At 44.5% G+C, this 21,788-nt stretch overlaps 2 protein-coding genes across 8 annotated transcripts in view; one reads left to right on the forward strand and one right to left on the reverse strand.

The window, feature by feature from the left end:
• LOC310744435 (uncharacterized protein) overlaps positions 1-21,788 on the forward strand; it is a 399,988-nt gene that overhangs the window by 370,525 nt on the left and 7,675 nt on the right. The window lies entirely within an intron of this gene.
• Positions 1-21,788, reverse strand: part of MYO5B (myosin VB) — a 298,992-nt gene that overhangs the window by 101,763 nt on the left and 175,441 nt on the right. For all 7 annotated transcript variants that reach the window (XM_083575483.1, XM_083575480.1, XM_083575478.1 and 4 more), the window contains exons 9-14: positions 21,230-21,339; positions 17,505-17,770; positions 9,189-9,270; positions 7,243-7,383; positions 4,711-4,833; positions 1,148-1,231 (exon numbers count right to left, since the gene is read on the reverse strand). In XM_083575483.1, the coding sequence (XP_083431609.1) occupies positions 1,148-1,231; positions 4,711-4,833; positions 7,243-7,383; positions 9,189-9,270; positions 17,505-17,770; positions 21,230-21,339 (806 nt within the window). The remainder of the gene's footprint in view (positions 1-1,147; positions 1,232-4,710; positions 4,834-7,242; positions 7,384-9,188; positions 9,271-17,504; positions 17,771-21,229; positions 21,340-21,788) is intronic.

Genomic DNA, 21,788 nt, shown 5'->3' on the forward strand with positions numbered 1-21,788 from the left:
GCACATGTGTGTACACACACACACACAAATGTTTAATTCTAACTGTAGCCATAGGGGTTTAAGCAGTATCATTTTTTAAAAAAAATATACAGTGTATATAGAATATGGATAGATATCTTTTCAAAATGAGAGCAAGAACATCAAGTAATACTGCAAACTCACACGCTTCTTTGAATTTATATACATACTTAAAAGGCTCATTTATAATTATATTTCGGGACGGATTCATGTCCTTATGTAGCTCCGTTGTTTTATACTTTCTGGAAGTCCTATGATCATATGATAAAGCAGTTGCATTCTGCATTATAAATCAAGCCATGCTAGGAGTCGTATCTTTCTGTTTTCCAATGCATTTCTTACCAGTAAAAAAATTCAGTGTGGCACAAGCAAATTTTCATTCTGAAAGTGTGGCCCAGGGGAAAAAGTTTGAGGACCACTGGACAGTAGCAAGGGCTTGATGGAGTCGCAAAGTCATTGTTGCTTCTAGAGCACTGTGGCAGTGGTCCTGTGCCAGTTTGGCTCCATTCCATCCTTCTGAAATGCCCCCTTACTGGGGTTTCCACTGGTTACCACCACTGGGAAAGCTACTGGTGGTTTATTCCATCTGCCATCTGAGGAGGTGAATTGTAATGCTTGAGCATCTTGCCCCGTGATGGCCAAGGCCAATCGAATCAGGCAGGGCTGGTTGGAGGGACACCCAGCACGATGGACTGAGAATCTGAATTGTTTTGCCGACTTATATACAAGGATCACCCCGCATAAAGTATCAACAACTGAAGGCTAAACACAGAAGGATCTAGCTGTAAGCAAGGAACCCACACCTCAGGAGGCAAGAGTACCAACCAGAATGTTAATGTACATCCCTTGGCTGCCTTGGGACCAGGGATCAGCTAATATTTGGTAACATCTGGTCATTGTGAGCTCTTCAAGAGCCCTCTACCCCCATGAGGACTCTTGCAGATTGTACTATGCCAATGATACCTTGCACTATTTTAATGAAACCAAGATGGACACTTCTTCTCCACAATTCAATCTTAAGCAAATCATTAAAGATGGGAAGCAAGAAGAGGAGGCTAAGCAGGAACCATGAGTGATGCTGGAATGTCACTTTTAAGTTTATTCCACCCCCTGGTATCTCAGAGTTTACCTTGCTGGCCTTCAGTATATTGATCTGTTCTTCATGTACAGTGTCTCTGTTTTTCTCTAGAAATCCATCACACTGGTACTCCACCTAGGACACAGGGAAACACAGAAGGTGTGGGAGAAGAGTTAAGATTCTGAATGTTGATTATCCTAACAAAAAACCACCCAGACATTTTTATAGACACAGAGATGAGCCACAAGGTTTCAAAAACATTGTTTTTGATGGCATCCTGAATCTTATCTATGCCCATGATGGAATCCTCAAGCGATTGGTTTGTTCAATCTGAGTTGACCCACACACATATATATACACACACACAAAACACTGCCGGCCATCTTCTTCCTTGCCTTTCTGCTTCCAGTACCTCAGCAATTCTGAATACCAGAAACTTATAAAAGTCAGGATTTTAACATGAATCTACGGAATAATACACGAACAAGAGCTATATAGAGCAGATGTTTCCTGAATATGAGCCAACTGTGCTCTTGAGACTGTTAAGCCTCTGAAGTTCTTATGGCATAAACTTACAGAGAAAATCATTCCCCAGATAATAGCTTAGTTTAAGGCAGAAGGCTGGACAAAAGTTACCTAGTGAAATTTACAGTGGGGTGGTGGTTGTTGTTGTGGCAAATAATTCTAGCTCTTTCCCATCTATCCTCGAAGCTTAAGGCAGAAAGCACATTTCAGTCTGAACCAACAAATAAGGAAAGTATAAAAATCTCTCTCAAGTCGGCATCAAGGAAGCCAGAACCAGACCTCTGAGGAAATCAGTCGTTAACAGAGAGCTAATTATAAGGATAATCAACAACATTTAGAGACCTCTCTGGAAATTGCTTTTCATTTCCTTTTCAAAACACATGCAAACCGTACATGTTAATTGAGGCCCATAAAATATGCTTATTTGCTCTGAGCTTAGTCTCCAAGCTTTTAAGAAGCAGATCTTAAAGATTGAGAAATAGATCTTTAAAACTCGCAGGCTAGAAGCATCTCCTAGAATCTCTCCTCAATATTTTTGATATCACAGATTGAGCAATAATAGTCCATAAAGTATCTCAGACTTCTTTTCAAGGATCGTTACTATGAAAAATTGCATAAATTTTTAAATTTCCACTCCGTGGAACCCTTTTCACACTTACCTCTCCCTATCAAAAATTCCAGAGCCCTTCTAATTTAGATCCAAACATGCAACAGCAGTAGATCCATTTACTTAAATCTGTGTGTGCCCCAATGGTCCAATGAAAATTGGCAGTGGAGGTCTACATTTTGTGACTAAAACGGACAGACAAATATAGGAAGTTGGAGCCTTTCTGCACCTGACACTGACTTTCCCACTGTGTTTTTTGCTCACAAGCACATCTACTCTAACTGGTATCACTTCCAGAACCAAAGCTGGACTGAGGAATGAAGAACGAGGGGGAAGGGGAGTACGTAGGAGATCAGCCCCAACTAATGTGCCTCTTTTGCTCAGATTCCCCCAGCTGGAACTAAACAGGTATACCGTATTTTTCGTTCTCTAGGATGTACCAGATTATAAGACGCACCCAGTTTGGGGGAAAGGAAAACAAGAAAAAAAAATTTGAATTCCAGAAGCCAGAACAGCAAGAGGGATCTGGCTTCTGGGATACCGTGTGGCTGTTCTGGCTTCTGGGATAACCGCGCCAAGCCTCTTCAGGGCAGCGGGATGAAGGCTCCCCCTGCCCGAAGAGGCTGCGCGCAGCTAAGGCAGAAGCCAGGGCAGGAGCGTCGCTGAAGGGGCGCTGTGCAGTTCTCCCTCTCTGTGCAGCACCTCTCCTGCGAAGGAGAGGCAGTGCAGAGAGGGAGAACTGCACAGCGCCCCTTCAAGCAAAGCTGGAGAAGGAACAGAAGGAGACCCTTCTGTTCCTCCTCCGGCTTCCAGGCAGGCGCGTGGCTGAAGGGGCGCTGTGCAGCTCTACCTCCCTGAGCAGCGCCATTCACTCCATAAGACGCACTCACATTTCTCCTTACTTTATAGGAGGAAAAAAGTGCGTCATATGGAGCGAAAAATACGGTACCTTCCATGTGCAGTCTGAGAGCCATGGAAAAGAAGGCTCAGAGGGACATTAAGAAGGCCAAGTGTCCTTCAAAGAAGGACAGTCAACTTTAACAAAGAGCTTTTAAACGCATGTGATAGCAGAAGCTCCAGACTATTTTTCTCTGATTTGTATCCATCGCTCTAACCAATCAATACATAATTATGGCACTGCATCTAGGCCGCCAGGTATCCGTCACAGCAGACCAGAGTGATGGGCCATACTCAGTGAACACCTAGGCCATTGCTTCTCTCATCCATCAAGCTGCTGTCCCATTTAACTGAACATGACTTGGCACTAGTGTGGGAGAGAGACTGTGTATGCAGGTTCTCTCCACCCATCCTCGCAGCTGTTCCTTTGAGAGTCTGCTATTATTATAACTTGAAATGCACACAAGAGAATCAAGGGGGAGATGGCAAGGTACATTAGGCTGAGATGGTGAACCCTGTCCAAGCATACTGAGGCAGCTTCAAGGTTGACTGGAGAGTTAGACATGGGTCTCTCTGGCAGGGTTGCCAACTGTTTTGGGGCCATGTTCCTGTAACTTAACCATCTGGCATGAATTAAGAGTCATTTCTAAGAAGCGATGTACTTGAATCTGCTGTTAAAAACTGCCTCACCTATTTCCTGGTCTGTTTGTTTGTTTATTAAACTTATATCCCACCTTCCTCTTTGAAGGGTGCCCAGGGCAGCTACCAGCATAAAATCTGGTAAGACTACAGTGGACGCGCGGGTTGCGAACGTGATCTGTGCGGGAAGCACGTTCGCAACCCACAGCACCGCAGCTGTGCACGCGGGGGTTGCGATTCAGCGCCTCTGCACATACGCAAAGTGTGATTTAGCGCTTCTGCGCATGTGCAAGCACTGAAAACCGGAAGTAACCCGTTCCGGTACTTCCAGGTTCGGCATGGTACACAACCCGAAATCATGCAACCCGAAGCATCTGTAACCCAAGGTATAACTGTACATCCAAAGGTAGTAATTAAAAATGACAGCTTTAAAATCCACAGTGCCTGCATGTTTCAGAATGCAACAACGAAATTACCAGTAAAACAAAGCTGAAAAACAACCACCTATAACCTTCAAATGTAATTAAAATCAACAATAAAACCAGACTGAAATTCATGCCGACATTCTGTTTGAAAAAGCAAAAACCTTTTTTAGGAGGTGCTGAAAAGAGTACAGCAAAGGTGCTTGCCTGGTGTCAACAGGCAGGGAGTTCCAAAGAGAGGGAGTTCTGCTATACCATAGCGGCTCTCACTATGATGCAACTGAATGAAGCAGCTGGAGCTGGAGCTCCCATTCTACCCCAAATGCAGACTTTCAGTTCATTCCTGCATTGGAGGTGGCTGGGCCCTTGGGGTTCTTTCCAACTCTACAATTCTATGATTCTAGACTAGCCTGAGCATTTGAAGATAAAGAGGAAAGTAAACACATTCTCAGCAGCTGCCACAAACCACACTCAGCCCATCGCCACACAGAACGCAGCCGAATGCAGCAGCACACTCCTATTACCTTATCTGCAAAGTGCACAACTATAAAGGAGATGTTTGACATGCGAGGCTTCTGGAAGTGCTGGCTGCTGCCATGGCGATCGTACAGCTTCTGAGCCCAGTTCTGATCTGTTCCCTTAGGGACCTTAAAGAAAGAAAGCGAGGGAAGCGAGAGGTGTTAACACAGAAACACATCAATATTCAGCATAAAAGCACATGGCTTATGCTGATTTTACAAAATGTTGTTAGGGTCGAGGCAGTTCTGAATGGAGATTTGCACTGCCAGTTCATTCTGCAGCGATGATACGATTACAGCAGTTTATGATATACGACGATGACACGATCAGTACCACTTGCACTAATCCAGCCTTCACTTACCTGTGGCTCCTCAGGTGTCTTCAACTACAACTCCCATTAGCTGATGGAAGCTGTAGTTCAAAACATCTGTGAGGCCCCAAGTTGGCACAAGCTGGATTGGTGTATTTTTCTGGTAAAATTTACCCAAGGACAAAACCCGTGCGCACAACAGTTTTAGACATGTATATCTCACTTCTCCTCCAAGGATCTCAAGGCTACCTGCATGGCTCTCCCTTTCACTATGTTATCCTTACAATAACCTTGGAGGTAGGCTATAAAAGACTGTGACTGCTTAAGGTCACCCAATGAGCCTGACTAATTGGTAATTTGAACCCTGATCTTTCAGATCCTAGTCCAGCCCTCTAACCACTGCAGAGGTTGGGCGGCTGTCTGTCATGTAGTTGAGATTCCTAACACATGCAAAACTGGTACGGACCAGATATTGACTGATCTGTCCATTCCTAGATGCAGGGAGTTAAGAGACTGAACTGAGACCTCATCAAAACATGCTAGCACCCCAGCAAGATATCAGCTAGGTAAGCATCTTTGATGGCAAACTGGGGCACTTGTATTGGTCAGGCTTTTCGTGGCTTGAGAATAAAGCGTTTTGAGTGTTTTACTTTTATATTTACCTCAACATTTTCCTTACAACTTTTATAGCACCATTATCACCTCTTACAGCAATGCTACTGGTGCTTGAGAAAGCAGTAAACAAATATTTGTGCAGAAATGAAGCACAAAGTTGATTCATTCAGGTTGCATCCTGTGTTTCAGCAAAACAAGAAAGCTCAGCACTAAAAGACAAGAGCTTTTATAAGTTTAAAGCGCTTAGTGTCTTAATTACTCAAAGCAGATATACACCTAGGCGGAAAACACGTATTTCAGCAGTAACTTGACAGCCTTTGCTTCCCTGTATCACAATCCCACACACCTCAAATGACCTATTTTATCTTCTGTTTAATTATTGTACTGAGTAACGAAGTTTATTTTTGAAGAGGCTTTTCCACAAAATTTTGCCATGCAATCAAGATAAGGCCACCTTTGTTTACTCACGGCATCCTTAAAATGTGAGGATTTGACAAGAATGGACTTTTGCACAATTTATTCTTTATGCAGGTTCTGCTCACTGCCCTGCCACCCCACACCCCGTGTCTGTTACTGGAATACCAAAGTGCTATCCTGTTTCCAGGCACGGCCAACAGCCAAAAAAACCCATAGCTAATTTCAAAGGAGTAAGGTAAAAGGTAAAGGGACCCCTGACCATTGGCCGACTCTGGGGTTGCGGCGCTCATCTTGCTTTATTGGCCGAGGGAGCCGTCGTACAGCTTCCGGGTCATGTGGCCAGCATGGCTAAGCCGCTTCTGGCAAACCAGAGCAGCGCACGGAAACGCCGTTTACCTTCCCGCCGGAGCGGTACCTATTTATCTACTTGCACTTTGACGTGCTTTTGAACTGCTAGGTTGGCAGGAGCAGGGACCGAGCAACGGGAGCTCACCCCATTGTGGGGATTCGAACCACTGACCTTCTGATCAGCAAGCCCTAGGCTCTGTGGTTTAACCCACAGCGCCACCCGCGTCCAGGGCTAATTACTGTCATACATTTTCAGTTGGACCTATAGTCATGTTCATAGACTTCTTCTTCCTCTTCCTCTTCTTCTTCCAATTGTACCTTGGTTGATGAACGCCTTGCGACTTGAACGTTTTGGCTCCCGAACGCCGCAAACCCGGAAGTGAGTGTTCCGGTTTGCAAACCTTCTTTGGAACCCGAACATCGGTTTCGGCTGTTGGCACTGTTTCCAGGCCCAATCAGCCAATCGGAAGCTGCGCCTTGGTTCATGAACATTTTGGAAGTCGAATGCACCTCCGGAACAGATTCTGTTTGTCAACCAAGGTTTGTCAACCAACTGGGTTGCCCCAGCCACTCTGGGCGGTTCCCAACAAAATATTAAAAACACAATAGAACAGCAAACTTTTAAAACTTCCCCATACAGGGCTGCCTTCATAAAACAAGCAAGCAAGCAAACTGTGTGGCAGGTAAGTCAGGTAGCAAAAGGATGGGGCTGCCACAGCTCTGCTCTGCTAAGCGGAGGATTATAGGAGCAGCAAAGGCAGAATTTTCAAAAGCCTTTAAAGCTTATTGCTTATCGTGACACTCGTATAGATGGAGGGTGACCAAGAACGATTCTGGCTCTTCTTACCTTGCATTCTTCATCCAGCAAGTCGAAGATACCGAGCTTGGCTTCAATAAGGTCTATGCATGGCTGGTTGTCGTAAAAATCTATAAGTGTCCAAGGGATCTGCTCCTTCATATATTCCTCTTGCTCCAGCTTAAACACATGCTGCAATGAAAAGACAGTAAAGGTCCGTCTGGATTTAGGAAAAACTAATCTGATGATAAATGAAGGAACGTTCTCAAGGGCCTACTGAGATTTTATTTTATTTTTTCAAAGCCCAGACAGTAAGTAGATGCCTAGTCAATCTCTAGATTTAATGCCTGCTTTAAATTCAGCCAGCTAGCCCTGGGGATTATCTAATTGATTTTTGATTTTTGAATTTTATTGTTATTCATGTTTTTATACTGTCTTTTATGCTATACTCTTAGAATTAAGTGTTTTAAAGTGTTTTAAATTTGTTGTTAGCCGCCGCAAGCCTGGTTTTTGAACTGGGATGGGTGGGGTATAAATAAAAATTTACTATTATTATTATTATTATTATTATTATTATTATTATTCCAAATGTCTGATTCTCAAATGGTCACACACTGGGACAGACACCCAAGGCATGGGGTCTGTGCAAAAATGGGCATTGAGAGTGAAACCAGAAGCACAGTCGTGTTGCTTTCTTCCCCGCAGGTAAGTGCTGTGTGTAAAGTGCTGTGATAACATCAAGGTTGCAGGTTCAATCCCCACATGGGACAGCTCCATATTCCTGCATTGCCGGGGGTTGGACTAGATGACCCTTAGGGTCCCTTCCAACTCATTCTTTCCCTGCCTCTTTTAAATCTAGGCTGACTGGGAAAGCGGCACCTGAGGATCACCATTATTAGTAGTAGCAGCAGGCATTTTTATTCTCCTCTGCAGCTGAAAAAGGCTCGCCGAGTGGCTTTCGAATAGCAGTGGAACAACAGCACCTGCCTAAGAGACACAACAGAAAAGGAAAGGGGACTGGGAGGGAGGAGGAACAAAAAGCAAGCTCTGGCGCTAATTCTGAGATACAGAGATCTTGCAGCCATTGGTAGGAACGGGGGGAAATTGGAGGACCCCGAATTTGCTCACTGAAACTTTACAAAGTTGCACCAATAACGTTTCAGTGAAATGATAATTTCATGGTCATTTTTAATTCCATAGGACAATGACTGGTTAGTTTTAGTTTTTGCTTTTTAAAAATTGTTTGGCTAGGGCAAGGGGGGGGTTACCTGCTGTGGGGAGGGTGTTCCTTGCTTTCTTCACCTGTATTTCATTTGTTATGGGGGAGGGGGAAGTGAAGAAATGTTGATGCTTTTGGGGGGGAGAAGGGTTGACAGAGCATAAACACCATTTCTTCTCTTAAATGTATATTTTGTAGTGTCCACATTCAGCAACGCTGGAAAAACTTGTTTTTTTATATTAAAAAATAGGATGGGAAAACTTTTATTAGTCAGGCCATTAGATAGTTGGGAACTCTGAGAGCTTCCTATTGTTGCAAACCACTGTGATATATATTTATGATACAGCGGTATATAAATTTTTTTTAATAAATAAATAAAACAAATACATGCAGTCTCTGAATCTGGGAGGTGATTAAATACATTTTCAGCTACAATTTAGATACAGGCTACTCTTCCTCACAAGAGTAAACCCCATTGAAACCAATGGACCAATATGTTAAGCAAGCATGCAAAAGATTATAGACCCGCCATGAATACTGAGGGCTTGTCTGTAATTTTAACATGATAAATAATACATCCTGTTTTCAGCGAAAACAAAATAACCTCAACTGAAAGAAAGAAAAAAAAGCCTGTTGTGTGTTAAAAATGTAATGTGGTTGGAGACCCCCTTGCCATCTTTTACACATATTAAAAATATTTGCTTATCTATCTATCCCTCTTCACCACATTTCCAGACAATGTCACTGTGGAAAAATAAAAACTATAAACCCAAATTACCGAGTTGAACTGCTGCTGGAGCTTTTCATTGGCATAGTTGATGCAGAATTGTTCAAAGCTGTTCACTTCGAAAGTTTCAAACCTGCAGACCGAAGCAACATTCTCAGGTCAAGGCTACACAGAACCATTTCTAAAATCTGAGTTTGTAGTTACATTTTAATCGTTTGATTTTTATTTTTTGGGAAGCCACCCTGGGTAGATAGATAGATAGATAGATAGATAGATAGATAGACAGACAGACAGATAGATAGATAGATGATAGATAGATAGATGATAGATAGACAGATAGATGATAGATAGATAGATAGATAGATAGATAGATAGATAGATAGATGATAGATAGATAGATAGCATAAAACTTTATTTGCATTAGCCAATGGCCATAGGAACAGTAAAACATTACAGTATACACAGAAAATGAAATTGGATGTAAGAGCACAATTTAAAGTCCTGAATCAGTCGTCAGTTAGTGGCCCTTATTCTGATTGCCCCTGCTATGAACCTAGCAAACTTTGCTGTTATCTGCTCATTTTGATCTGATATTGTGGCAGTGGTTGAGCGCCCTGGGATGGTTAGTACGAGTGGGGTGATGCTCTCGTTCCTCAGGTCTTTGTAGAGAGTACAGGACAGGAGGACGTGTGCCGCTGTTTCGGTGCTACCATCTCCACAGGGGCAAAGACGTTTCTCAGGCGGGATCTTTTGGAATCGACCCTCAAGTACTGCAGATGGCAAAACTTCCAGTCTTGCAAGTGTAAAAGCACGTCTGTATTTTGGGATAATAAGTTTGTGCAAATATGGGGCCAGAGAACCAAAATGGAGAGGTGGAAACTGAACATACCAAGGGCAGAATTTCCTTATAGCGGCCAGGTTGTTCTGATGCTCGATATCTTTTAGACGTTGACCAATTACACTGTTTGCTTTAGCAGGGGCCACCCTGGGAATATGAGGCCCCCAATGTGCTTCCCTCTCTCTCTCTCTCTCTCTCTCTCTCTCTCTCTCTCACACACACACACACACACACACACCTCCTTCCTGAAGGTACTTCCTCTACTGCCTCTGAATCCCAGTTGCTGGAAACAAACAGGAGGTGAGAGGGCTCTTGTGTTTGAATCCTGCCGGCAGGTTTCCCAAAGGCATCTGGTTGGCCACTGTGAGAACAGGATTCTGGGCTACAAGGGTCATTGGCCTGATCCAATACGGCTCTTATGTTCTGAATGCCCTAAACATCTAAATAAGCACCACCTTTCTCTCTGTCGCTGTCTCCCTCCCTCCCTCCCTCCCTCTGTATTTATTGCTGGGAAAGAAGAAGGAGAAAACATGAGCTTCTTTCTATTCAATTAATAAAGCTTTTGAGAAGATAAAAAGGCAGCTAAGGCGGAACACTTCCACTGGACCATAAAGATAAAGGGCTTAAAATGTATTTTTGTTGTCATTTTTTAAGGGCTGCATTTGTAACTCTCCAGGCTCTGCAATCTTGTTATTTAATACAGGCGGCATTCAGTTAAAAATGTCCCCCAATTTTCCCGATTTTATCAGATTAAGAGCTCCTCTATTGTCATATATAACAGCTTAACTCTAACAGAGCAAAAGAACTGAAGGCTTAAGATAAAACCATTGGCTTAAGATAAAACCATTAACTTTTACAGTTTGTAAGTGTGGTGCTCCAATGGAAATCCAATCCCCCCCATTTTGAGGTCGATTAAGGAAAGTTCTGCCCAAAGACTCAGATTTAGGCTGTTAAAAATGTATTTGTGATATTGCGATTTCAGCATGCAGCCTAAAAATTGGGAAATGAACTGTCCCTTTGTCTCCACGAAAGAAGGCACAAATACGGAATACAAGATGTTTTCCTATGATGTAGGATGAACCAGAGATTTCAGAAGAGCAGCTCTTCTGGATAGTGGACCAAAGGCCTGTCTCATATGGCTTATTATTTTCCAGAATGTCCAATGCCTCTGGAAAGACCATGAACACAACAAAGCTCTGATAGTCTCTACATTAGACTACTGCAATGCGTTCTATGCAGGGCTGCCTCTGAAGACGGTTTGGAAACTTCAGCTGGTGCAGAATTCGGCAGCCAGGCTGCAAGACGGTTTCAGCATATAACCCCAATCCTGGCCTGACTGAACTGGCTGCCAAACAGTTTCTGGGCCCAATTCAAAGTGCTGGTTTTGACCTATAAGGCCTTAAATGGCTCAGGACTACAGTACCTCAAGGGCCACCCCCTCTTATATGAACTGACCCAGATCCTAAGATCATCCTCTGAGTCCCTTCTTCGCATGCCTCCTTCATTAGAAGTCCGATGGGTGGCAACATGAGAACGGGCCTTTTCTGTGGTGGCTCCCTGTGTGTGGAAAGCTCTCCCCAAGGATGCAAAAATGTTTCTCTATAACCAGGCCTTTGGCTGACAGAATATTCTAAGGCCTTTTAAATGTGTTGTGGGAGAGGGGTTATTGGTTTGCTTTTGCTTTAGTATGTATTTCGTGTTCACATTTTGTAATTTCAGTGTTGTGAACTGCCTTGTGGTCTTCAGATGAAGGGCGGTACAAAAAATAAACGAATAAATGAAATGGAGGCAGTGGCTCTCTCCCACTGCTTCTCCACAGCAATTATTATTCACAGTCATTCTGCCTCTGATCCTGAAAGTATAACCATCAAGACTAGTAGACACTGATAGCCTTATCCTTGGTGAATTTGTCTAATCCCACTTTAAAGCCAACTAAATTGGTGGCCAGCACCACATTCCGCTGACAGGGAGGACAAAACAACATTTCCTGCAATGACACATCAGCCTAAATCAGATGAGGATAGCCTGGACTGCCAAATATGCAGGGTAACAAACTAAGTGAAAAACAGAGTTTTACTTTTTCTGAGTGTGAACTGTAAACATGGGAAGTCGCCAGTCCTAGCCTCACTTCACACAACCCACACCACCTCCCAGCCTCAGTTTCCCCATTTGCAATACTGAGATAGTAACAGTGATCCATCTTGCAGGATTGCCGTTACCGAGGAGGGCATTGTACAAAAATGTGTGAATAAAACGAACTCGCTTGTGCAAACTTCCCGCCCCATCTCTCTCCACCACCAGGGTCCCCTTCCAGATTGGGCTCACTATTCACAACAACACCATTCACACAATAGTTAACTGGGGGCATCTGACTGGCCAGTCTGAGAACAGAATGCTGAACTACATGGGACTTCGGCTCTTATGCCCTTATAAATTCATACATGACACACAAAACACCAGAGACAGGTTCAAGAGTACTTGTTAACACAATGTATGAAAACACCCTAAGGCTGGAAACATTGTGGAGTTTTTAAAAGTAAGCTAGAGAGATGGTATTATAAAGCCTAAGTTACTAATTCCCCTTTTCTTCTTCTTTGTTGTCTGGCTCTTCTTTCTCAACAGAAACCCAAAGCACAGACATGCCTAATTTAAAAAAAATTAATAATGCATCCAGTCATAGTTATATCTCGTCTTCTTCCAGATAACACAAAACCATGTATACAGGGGTTTATCTAATTTCATTCTCACAGCTACTAGGGCTAGGCTGAGAAAAGATTGACTGGGCCCAAAGTCAGCCAAGGAGTTTCAAGACTGAGCAGGGATTTGAACCCAGATCTCCACAACACTAACAGCTACAGCACACCAACCTTCTGCAAAACAGAATTCTTTTCTTTTTATTTCTGAAAAAAACAGAAGCTGCAATTATACACTCCCCAGGGAACCAAAACATTCGGCAGGATGAGTACTGGACTAAGTCTGAAGGAAGCATTGCTTATCATGAAAAATGTAAAGCCACAGAGATTTCAAATTGAAGATGAAAACAAAATCTTAAAAACATGTACAATTTGCCGAAATGTTTTAGCTTTCCGGCGTGTTGGGCATTTTTGCATCCTGCAATCACCTAGTAAGTTTAATAAGACACTGGCGGTTCTGCTGGAAAGCAATAACCAAAGGATCAGCCTGCCCACAAAGATTTGAAAAGATCCAACTGTCCGCAGTGTATGTTTTTCTATGCAGAAGATATGCTTAACTTTTGTCTTCCAAGCCCATTAGAAGCATTAAGAGCATTAATAATTTACTTCCCTGGGGCTCGAGGGTTATAGCTTCTGGTTTCAAAGCTGGAAAAACGGCCATGGAAAACTCAAGTAATTTAGTTCAAGACTTCTGCTTAACTCACCAGGCTACTTGACTTCCTGGGCACATGGTTATTTTATTAGAACTATGTGTGGGCATAAAGAGAGCTGGACCATAAAGAAGGCTGATCGCCGAAGAATTGATGCTTTTGAATTGTGGTGCTGGAGGAGACTCTTGAGAGTCCCATGGACTGCAAGAAGATCAAACCTCTCCATTCTGAAGGAAATCAGCCCTGAGTGCTCACTGGAAGGACAGGTCGTGAAGCTGAGGCTCCAATACTTTGGCCAACTCATGAGAAGAGAAGACTCCCTGGAAAAGACCCTGATGTTGGGAAAGATGGAGGGCACAAGGAGAAGGGGACGACAGAGAACGAGATGGTGGGACAGTGTTCTCGAAGCTACCAGCATGAGTTTGACCAAACTGCGGGAGGCAGCGGAAGACAGGAGTGCCTGGCGTGCTCTGGTCCATGGGGTCACGAAGAGTCGGACACGACTAAACGACTAAACAACAACAACATGTGTGGGCAACCTGTATCTTCTCAAGTTGCATGATGCCCTCAGGAACCTTCTGCAGGGCAGACTGAACAAGTTCTAAAGCTATGAAAACCACAGAGAAAGTCTGAAATGCACAATCCAGGGATATCCTACACTTAAAAAATAATAACAGAGGCTTCAAGTGAAAATCACCTTCCATTATATTTTACAATTTGTCAAGCTCTCTCGCGATCTTTGATTAAGTGACTCAAGATTTTTAGCTGTTGGGAGGCAGTTCTAGGCCCGACTAAAATGTGTCAAATATGGCTGAACATGAATTAAAACTCTCTCGCCAGGAGAATTCCAGAAGCATTTCCATTTGGAACCTTAGCTTTGGACATGATGATGTATGATCCCTTGCCATATCCCCAAGATACATTTCAGTATATAACAAATTGAGGTGGGTAAAAATTCACTGCATGTACCAGGCCATGGCTGCATGCTGTTTGTGTTAATTTGATGAAAGGCATGCAAATAAAGCATGCATACTAATGACAATGGTGCAGCCCATGATAAATTTTCACCATGGCCCATTGTGCTCAGCTTACTGTCCCTTTCCTTCTGCCATAAGAATGCAAGCTTTTAATGTTTGCTGCTGTATTGTCTCTCTCGCCCTGACCTAGCCACTGTAATCCATGCGACGGTCACCTCCAGGCTTGATTACTGTAACTCACTCTACGTGGGGCTGCCCTTGAGACTGACCCAGAAACTCCAGCGGGTGCAGAATGCCACAGTGAGACTCCTTACGGGGTCCTCACCACGGGATCACATTCACCCGGTGCTATACCAGCTGCACTGGCTCCCACTGGAGTACAGGATCAGGTTTAAGGTGCTGGTTTTAACCTTTAAAGCCCTATATGGCCTAGGACCCTCATACCTATGGGACTGCCTCTCCTGGTATGTCCCACAGATGACCTTATGGTCTTCAAACAAAAACATCTTGGAGATCCCAGGCCACAGGGAGGTTAGGCTGGCCTCGACCAGAGCCAGGGCTTTTTCGGCCGTGGCCCCGATCTGGTGGAATGCTCTGTCACAAGAGACTAGGGCCCTGCGGGACTTGACATCTTTCCGCAGGGCCTGCAAGATGGAGCTGTTTCACCAGGCCTTTGGCCAAGGCACAGTCTGACCCCCTCCTTCTGTAATCCTCATAGAACTCTAGCCCAATGGTTGCCATTAATTTGATTCTGAATTGGTTTTAGAATGTATTTCAATTAGTTGACTGTGATTTTATGTAAACTGTGCTATTTTTACTGTTAGCCACTCTGAGCCCAGCTTTGGCTGGGGAGGGCGGGATATATATATATATATATATATATATATATATATATAATTATTATTATTATTTTGTTGGAAACTGCCGAGAGTGGCTGGGGCAACCCAGTCGGATGGGTGGTATATGAACACAAATTCCCCATCCTTTTCCCCTTTGATGCAAGCATTCAATATGACCAGGTCCAGCTTGTTAGACAAATACCCAAACTTGCAACCCTTATCTTTTGAGTGCCTGATTGGTATAGAATGGGCTTCCTCTAAGATGGGAGGCGATTCGTGGAAGTGAGCGTACAAGTCATCGTCAGACTGGCCAATTCTAGCATTTAAGTTGCCTGCCACTATCACTGAGGCTGCAGGGAACTGATTCATCAGTTTGTCAATGTACAATTCCAGCCTGGACCAGATGTTTTTTAGGGTGGTATATGAGAAAAAGATTATTATTATAAGATAGCCCTGCTGGATGAGACCAAAGGCCCATCTAGTCCAGCTTTCCTGTTCTTACAGTGGCCAACTATGTTATTCTGGAGAGGCCAGCGGGACGCAACTGGGCTCCACTGCTTCGCTTCTGCGATTTGTGTCTATGTGGACGTATCATTAGAGAGAGGTGCAACAACGAGAGACGACAGCCGCTAATTCTCACCAGCATCCCTAGCAGATAAAGCTCTTTTGCTGAAGAGATCATATTCCTGACGTTTGCTGGCAAAGCTCATTGCACTGAAGTGTCTCTTTGATCAATTAAACGATGCCACTTAGCCCAGTTTGTCTTTTTTTTTCGGCAGTGATTCCCAAACCCCTTCTCTGACAAATAGGCATAAGCACCAGATGCTGGGTGAAGAAAATGAATTTCACACTAATAGACACCCCCTTGCCTAACTTAATCTTTCACGGGTATTAGCCTTCAATTCAGATTCCTGTTCTCAGCTCAGATGTCTCTGACTGGCAAGCTTTTTTCTTCCTTTGCATTGGTCTTATGCCTCTCTCTTTTTTCCTGTGTCGCTAATAGCTTTTGGCTTGTCAACCCTCCATCCTTGGCAGGGGGAACTCTCTCTGAAATCAAGAGAACTTGTACGGATTTATTAGGTTACTTAAAAAAAAAAATCCTTCGATTTTCACACCTCTTTTGTTTTGTCCCATTGATCAAAGAATTGGAGCATCTCCTCTGTGACAAAGGGATAAAGAAATTGGGTTTGTTTTTTTGTTTGTTTTAGGAAAATAGTGATGATGGGAGATGGTCCATGGAGACAAAAAGGATATGATTATGAATGATGTGGACAGAGAAATATTTTCTTTCTGCACTCGTAAAACCAGGACTTGGGGTCACCCAAACAAGTATGATTGACAATAGAGGCAAGTCAGACAAAAGGAAGCACTTATTCACACCATGATTAACTTACGGAACTCATTGCCACAATATGTGGTGCTGACCGCTAGCTTAGTTTTTTTTAAAAGGATACAATTGGAACCTCCATTAATCAAGACATAATCAAGACATGACTAACACTGTTGGAAACAGAGGGCTGTACTACCTCACAGGGCTGTTGTAAGCAGCAGCAAAATTATATATGCAAAGTACCCAGTACTCCACAGCTGTGATTCTCAAACTGACATTTAGCTGCGGCTGCAACTGTGGCCACGGAAGACACATGGGGTCTGCACTTGTTTCCCAATTGCAGTTTATTTATTAAATTTGTAAACCACCATTTATCCATAGATCTCAGGGCGGTTCACATCATAAAAAGAGCTACCTCTCTTTCAATCAGTTTTGCAAATAACTTCCTCCGTAGTCTCAGCAAAAGTCTCGGCCTGCATTTGAGTAAAGGTAAAGGTAAACGGACCCCTGACCATTAGGTCCAGCCGTGAATGACTCTGGGGTTGCGGTGCTCATCTCGCTTTATTGGCCGAGGGAGCTGGTGTACAGCTTCCGGGTCATGTGGCCAGCATGACTAAGCCGCTTCTGGCGAACCAGAGCAGCGCACGGAAATGCCGTTTACCTTCCCGCCAGAGCGGTACCTATTTATCTACTTGCACTTTGACGTGCTTTCAAACTGCTAGGTTGGCAGGAGCAGGGACTGAGCAACGGGAGCTCACCCCATCGTGGGGATTCGAACCGCCAACCTTCTGATCAGCAAGCCCTAGGCTCTGTGATTTAACCCACAGTGCCACCCGCGTCCCTTTGCATTTGAGTAACCCTCCTTAAAAATGCTATATAAATTCTGCCAAGTATTAGTGTTATGTTTTCCTGCATGGATAAGAATACGGCCACCCCATCAGCACACACGGCTCTAACCATTTTGCAAATTGCAATGCAAACAATCTCAAGCGTCCAGCAAAAACCTTGTCCTGGCAAATGAAAACAAGCTTTCTGCCTACCCGTAAATGTCCAGCACCCCGATAAACGAATGCTGCTTGACTGTGGTGTGCAGGGCCTTGTTGATGTGCTGCACAATCCAGTTGAACAGCTGGGCATAAATGTGCTTGGCCAGCGCATTCCTGGCGTTCACAACCTGCTGGACAGACATGTTCTTGATATAGGTCTCCGAAGTGGTGACCAGCTTCCGATGGCAGAGCCAGTGCTCCATTTGGCTGTGCTCTACTCCCAGCAATCTGCAAAAATTATGCAGGTGTTCATCCTGTTTCTAGGATATAAAGAAAGATATCCAATTCAGCAAAGCATGCAATGGGGGACACGGACCAGACGATAAGAGCCCACCCACCCCTCTGGTTAACGGGGGAAAGGAAGCGAGGGATGGAGGCTTCCGTTCTGAGAGCTGAAGCTCACTTTGAGCGATGACGCTCCTTTACAGAATTGCGCTCCCAGTTTCATTTATTCCAAATGAAGCGATGTCCAAATTCAGCTCATAAGGTCTTCAAGGCTCTTAACAACCTCACTGCTATTTTAACCAGTCTCGGATTTGCCATATGCTGCTATTTTACCCCTGATTTCCCCCCTCTTATTGGTGCAGTAATAAAGCTGCTAGCACATTTACAAAGCTAAGCAGGGTCCGGTATGGCTTCCAATTGGATGGGGGACCATGTGTTGAGATTCTTGCCTTGCGGGGGTTCGGCTAGATGACACTTGGGTTCCCATCCAACTCAACAGTTCTATGATTCTATGTAGACCAGTGGTGGGCCACAGGTGGGCTGGGATCTACTAGAGAACCTCTGGGTAGATTAGCAAAGTATCTTACTTCCAAATACAGTCATACCTCGGGTTACAGACGCTTCAGGTTGCGTTTTTTTTGGGTTACGGGGCACCAAAACCCGGAAGTACCAGAATGGGTTACTTCCAGGTTTTGGCAGTCGCACATGCGCAGAAGTGCTAAATCGTGCTTTGTGCATGCGCAGAAGCGCCGAATCGCAACCCGCGCGTGTGCAGATGCGCCACTGCAGGTTGCAAATTTGCATCCCGCACGGATCACATTCGCAACCCGAGCGTCCACTGCATTTAAGAACAGGACCTCTCCACACCCTGCAGCCAGTTAGATAACGGAAATGAAGAACGTTTACTATGGTGCCCTCCTTTCAACAGTGTTTTCATGCCTATTCCATCACCGCTTCCTTTGGAAAACTTGCCACATACTTCTATTTTGGAAAATAAGGAGGAAAAGCAGCAGGAGGAGAGTTACCGTATTTTTCGCTCTATAGGATGCACTTTTTCCCCTCCAAAAATTAAGGGGAAATGTGTGTGCGTCCTATGGAGCGAATGCAGGCTCCTTGGCTTCAGCGATAGCAACGCAAAGCCTCCGAAGCGCAGAGGGAGCGCTCCCTCCGCACTCCGAAGGCTTCGCATTGCTTTCGCTGAAGCCTGGAGAGCGAGAGGGGTTGGTGCACTCCAGAGGCTTCGGGTTCCTTTTGCTGAAGCCGGGAGAGCAAGACTCTCCTAGCTTCAGCAGAGAGGGAGAGCTGCGCAGCGCCCCTTCAGCCAAGCGGGAGGAGAAATGGAAGGGGCTCCGTTTCTCCTGCCGCTTCGCTGAAGGGGTGCTGAGCAGAGAGGGGGAGATTTTTTTTTTCTTGTTCTCCCCCTCTAAAACAAGGTGCGTCTTATGGTCGGGTGCGTCCTATAGAGCGAAAAATGCGGTACTTTCCATTGCTTATATCCAGAGCAAACATAGCTTTAAACACCCCCTGCTTTACAATGGCATACACCTACAACTAGGATCAAGGTCAATTTGAGCCTCACACTTATTTAACCCTGAGAAACTGCATGTTAGTAAAAAAATTGGGCAGCCAGCAATTGTAAAACAGGGACCATGCCTTGAACTGAGCAAGGGCTGAAGGGTCAGGAATGTGGTTCTGTGCCACATGCCTCAAGGCGGTATCTCCTAACCTGACTGTGAACGGCAGCTGAGGCACCACTCAAGTTTTTGCCATGTGCTCCTTGGCAATTGACTGCCACACACAAGCCAGGACAGAGACAAACAGAGACTGTTGCTCCCCTGTAAGCAGTGTTGTGAGTGGAGGGCCACACAAAGCCAATCTCTTCTCTACGCAATCATATTCTGTTACACCAAGTTGCTTCATCACTAATTAAATGAGTTAACAGACGGATCTAGCGTCACAGAGCTGCACTTACATTTTAATTAAATAACACCAATGATATTAAGGGAAGACAACGCTACAAGTGAAGATTTGTTTATGTACCCAATTGATCAAAGCCCTGAAATTAAAACAGCCCATCTCTTGGGTAACAGCGACACTGCAAAAGCACATTTTGATATTTTAATTAAAGTAGAAAACTTCCCTGAAACAGGACATCACAATGGCCACAGATTTAACAGAGCGCTAGGTGAAGGTAAAGGGACCCCTGACCATTAGGTCCAGTCATGGCCGACTCTGGGGTTGCAGCGCTCATCTCGCTTTACTGGCCGAGGGAGATGGCGTACAGCTTCCGGGTCATGTGGCCAGCATGACTAAGACGTTTCTGGCGAACCAGAGCAGCGCACGGAAACGCCGTTTGCCTTCCCGCCGGAGCGGTACCTATTTATCTACTTGTACTTTGACGTGCTTTCGAACTGCTAGGTTGGCAGGAGCAGGGACTGAGCAACGGGAGCTCACCCCATCGCAGGGATTCGAACGGCCAACCTTCTGATTGACAAGTCCTAGGCTCTGTGGTTTAACCCACAGCGCCACTGTTTATATTATTGTATTCATACTGCTTGAATAAGAAGCACGTAAGAGACGAAAGTGGAACTTCTAGTACAACTTTAGAGTGGATTCCTTTTTTTTTTTAGATGTGTTACTCATGAGCTTGTGTTTTGTTCAGGCATTTTGATTTGGGAGGTACGGATGCTGCTTTAAGGACCAGCACACTCTGAATACTTTCCCCATGCTTAACCTACACATTTATAAGGAGGGAAATACAAGAGACTTCGGTTCTCTAACTGCACAGCTAAAATTAGCTGCTCCCCAGACTTATAGAATCCTAGCACTGCAGAGTTGGAAGGGATCCCGAGGGTCATCTAGTCCAACCCCCTGCAATGCAGGAATATTTTGCCCAGCAGTGGGGGGGCTTGAACCCATGACCCCAAGATTAAGAGTCTCATGCTCTACCGACTGAGCTATCCTACAAACTTAGGCGAGTGGGATAGCTGTAGCACAATCCCGAAAGAGCCCTAAATTATTTTATCAGAATTTGGGGACAAAACAAATGGCACAAATGGCCTCTTCCATGTTTACCGTATTCCTGAGATTATATTGTTGTTTTAAACTGTTTTTAACACAGTTGCACCTCGGGATGCGAACGGGATCCATTCCGGAGCCCCATTTGCATCCCGAATGGAACGCAAGACGCGACGGTGCGTCTGCGCGTGTTGCGTTTTGCTGCTTCCGCGCGTGATGTCATTTTGAGCATCTGCGCATGCGCGAGCGGCGAAACCCGGAAGTAACACGCTCCGTTACTTCCGGGTTGCCGCGGAGCGCAACTCGAACGAGCTCAACCCGAAGCACATTCAACTCGAGGTATGACTGCATTGTGTTTTAATTGTTGTGACATGTCCTGGGGCCTCAAGGTGAAGGACGGGTGATTAATTAATTAATTGTTACCATTATTATTATTATTATTTATAACAACAGCAGCAACAACGCAGAGAACTTACTGATATACTGGAGGATTCTCCATCACGTTCTGGTTGAAGGTCCACATTTCCTAAGTGCAGGATAGCGGCGAGTATCTTAAAAATGGCCAACTGATGGGAATCCTTCACTCCTGAAAGAAACAACCAATATCCAGTCTTCACAGAGGGAATGTGCCTGGAGAATTGCTTTCACGTGGCTGCAGGAGATCCATAGGGAGTGATTCCTGCTCCTGCCCTAAGAACCTCAGCCTTAAAATAACAGCAGTAACAACATTCCTATTTCCAGCTCTCCTGGTTCCAAGCATATGCATGAATGTGTGGGCAATGCCTGTTCGAATCTCAAGTCAGAGAAGGGCCTGAATTAATTTTTGGTACCTTGGGGGTAATATAGCACCACCCACTATGCAAAGCAAAACAAGACTTATACAAAATAAGAGAAATTATGATATCCTGCCCAGTTTGCATAATCTATACAGGGGACAGAAACCAATTCAATGGTGCAAAATTTGGAATAACAGGTGCAAAATTGCTGTTGGACAACAACTCCCATCATCCCTCGCTAGCAGCACCAGTGGTCAAG

Source organism: Podarcis filfolensis, assembly GCF_964270895.1.
Source record: "Podarcis filfolensis genome assembly, chromosome: 11".
NCBI classification, from domain to species: Eukaryota; Metazoa; Chordata; class Lepidosauria; order Squamata; family Lacertidae; genus Podarcis; species Podarcis filfolensis.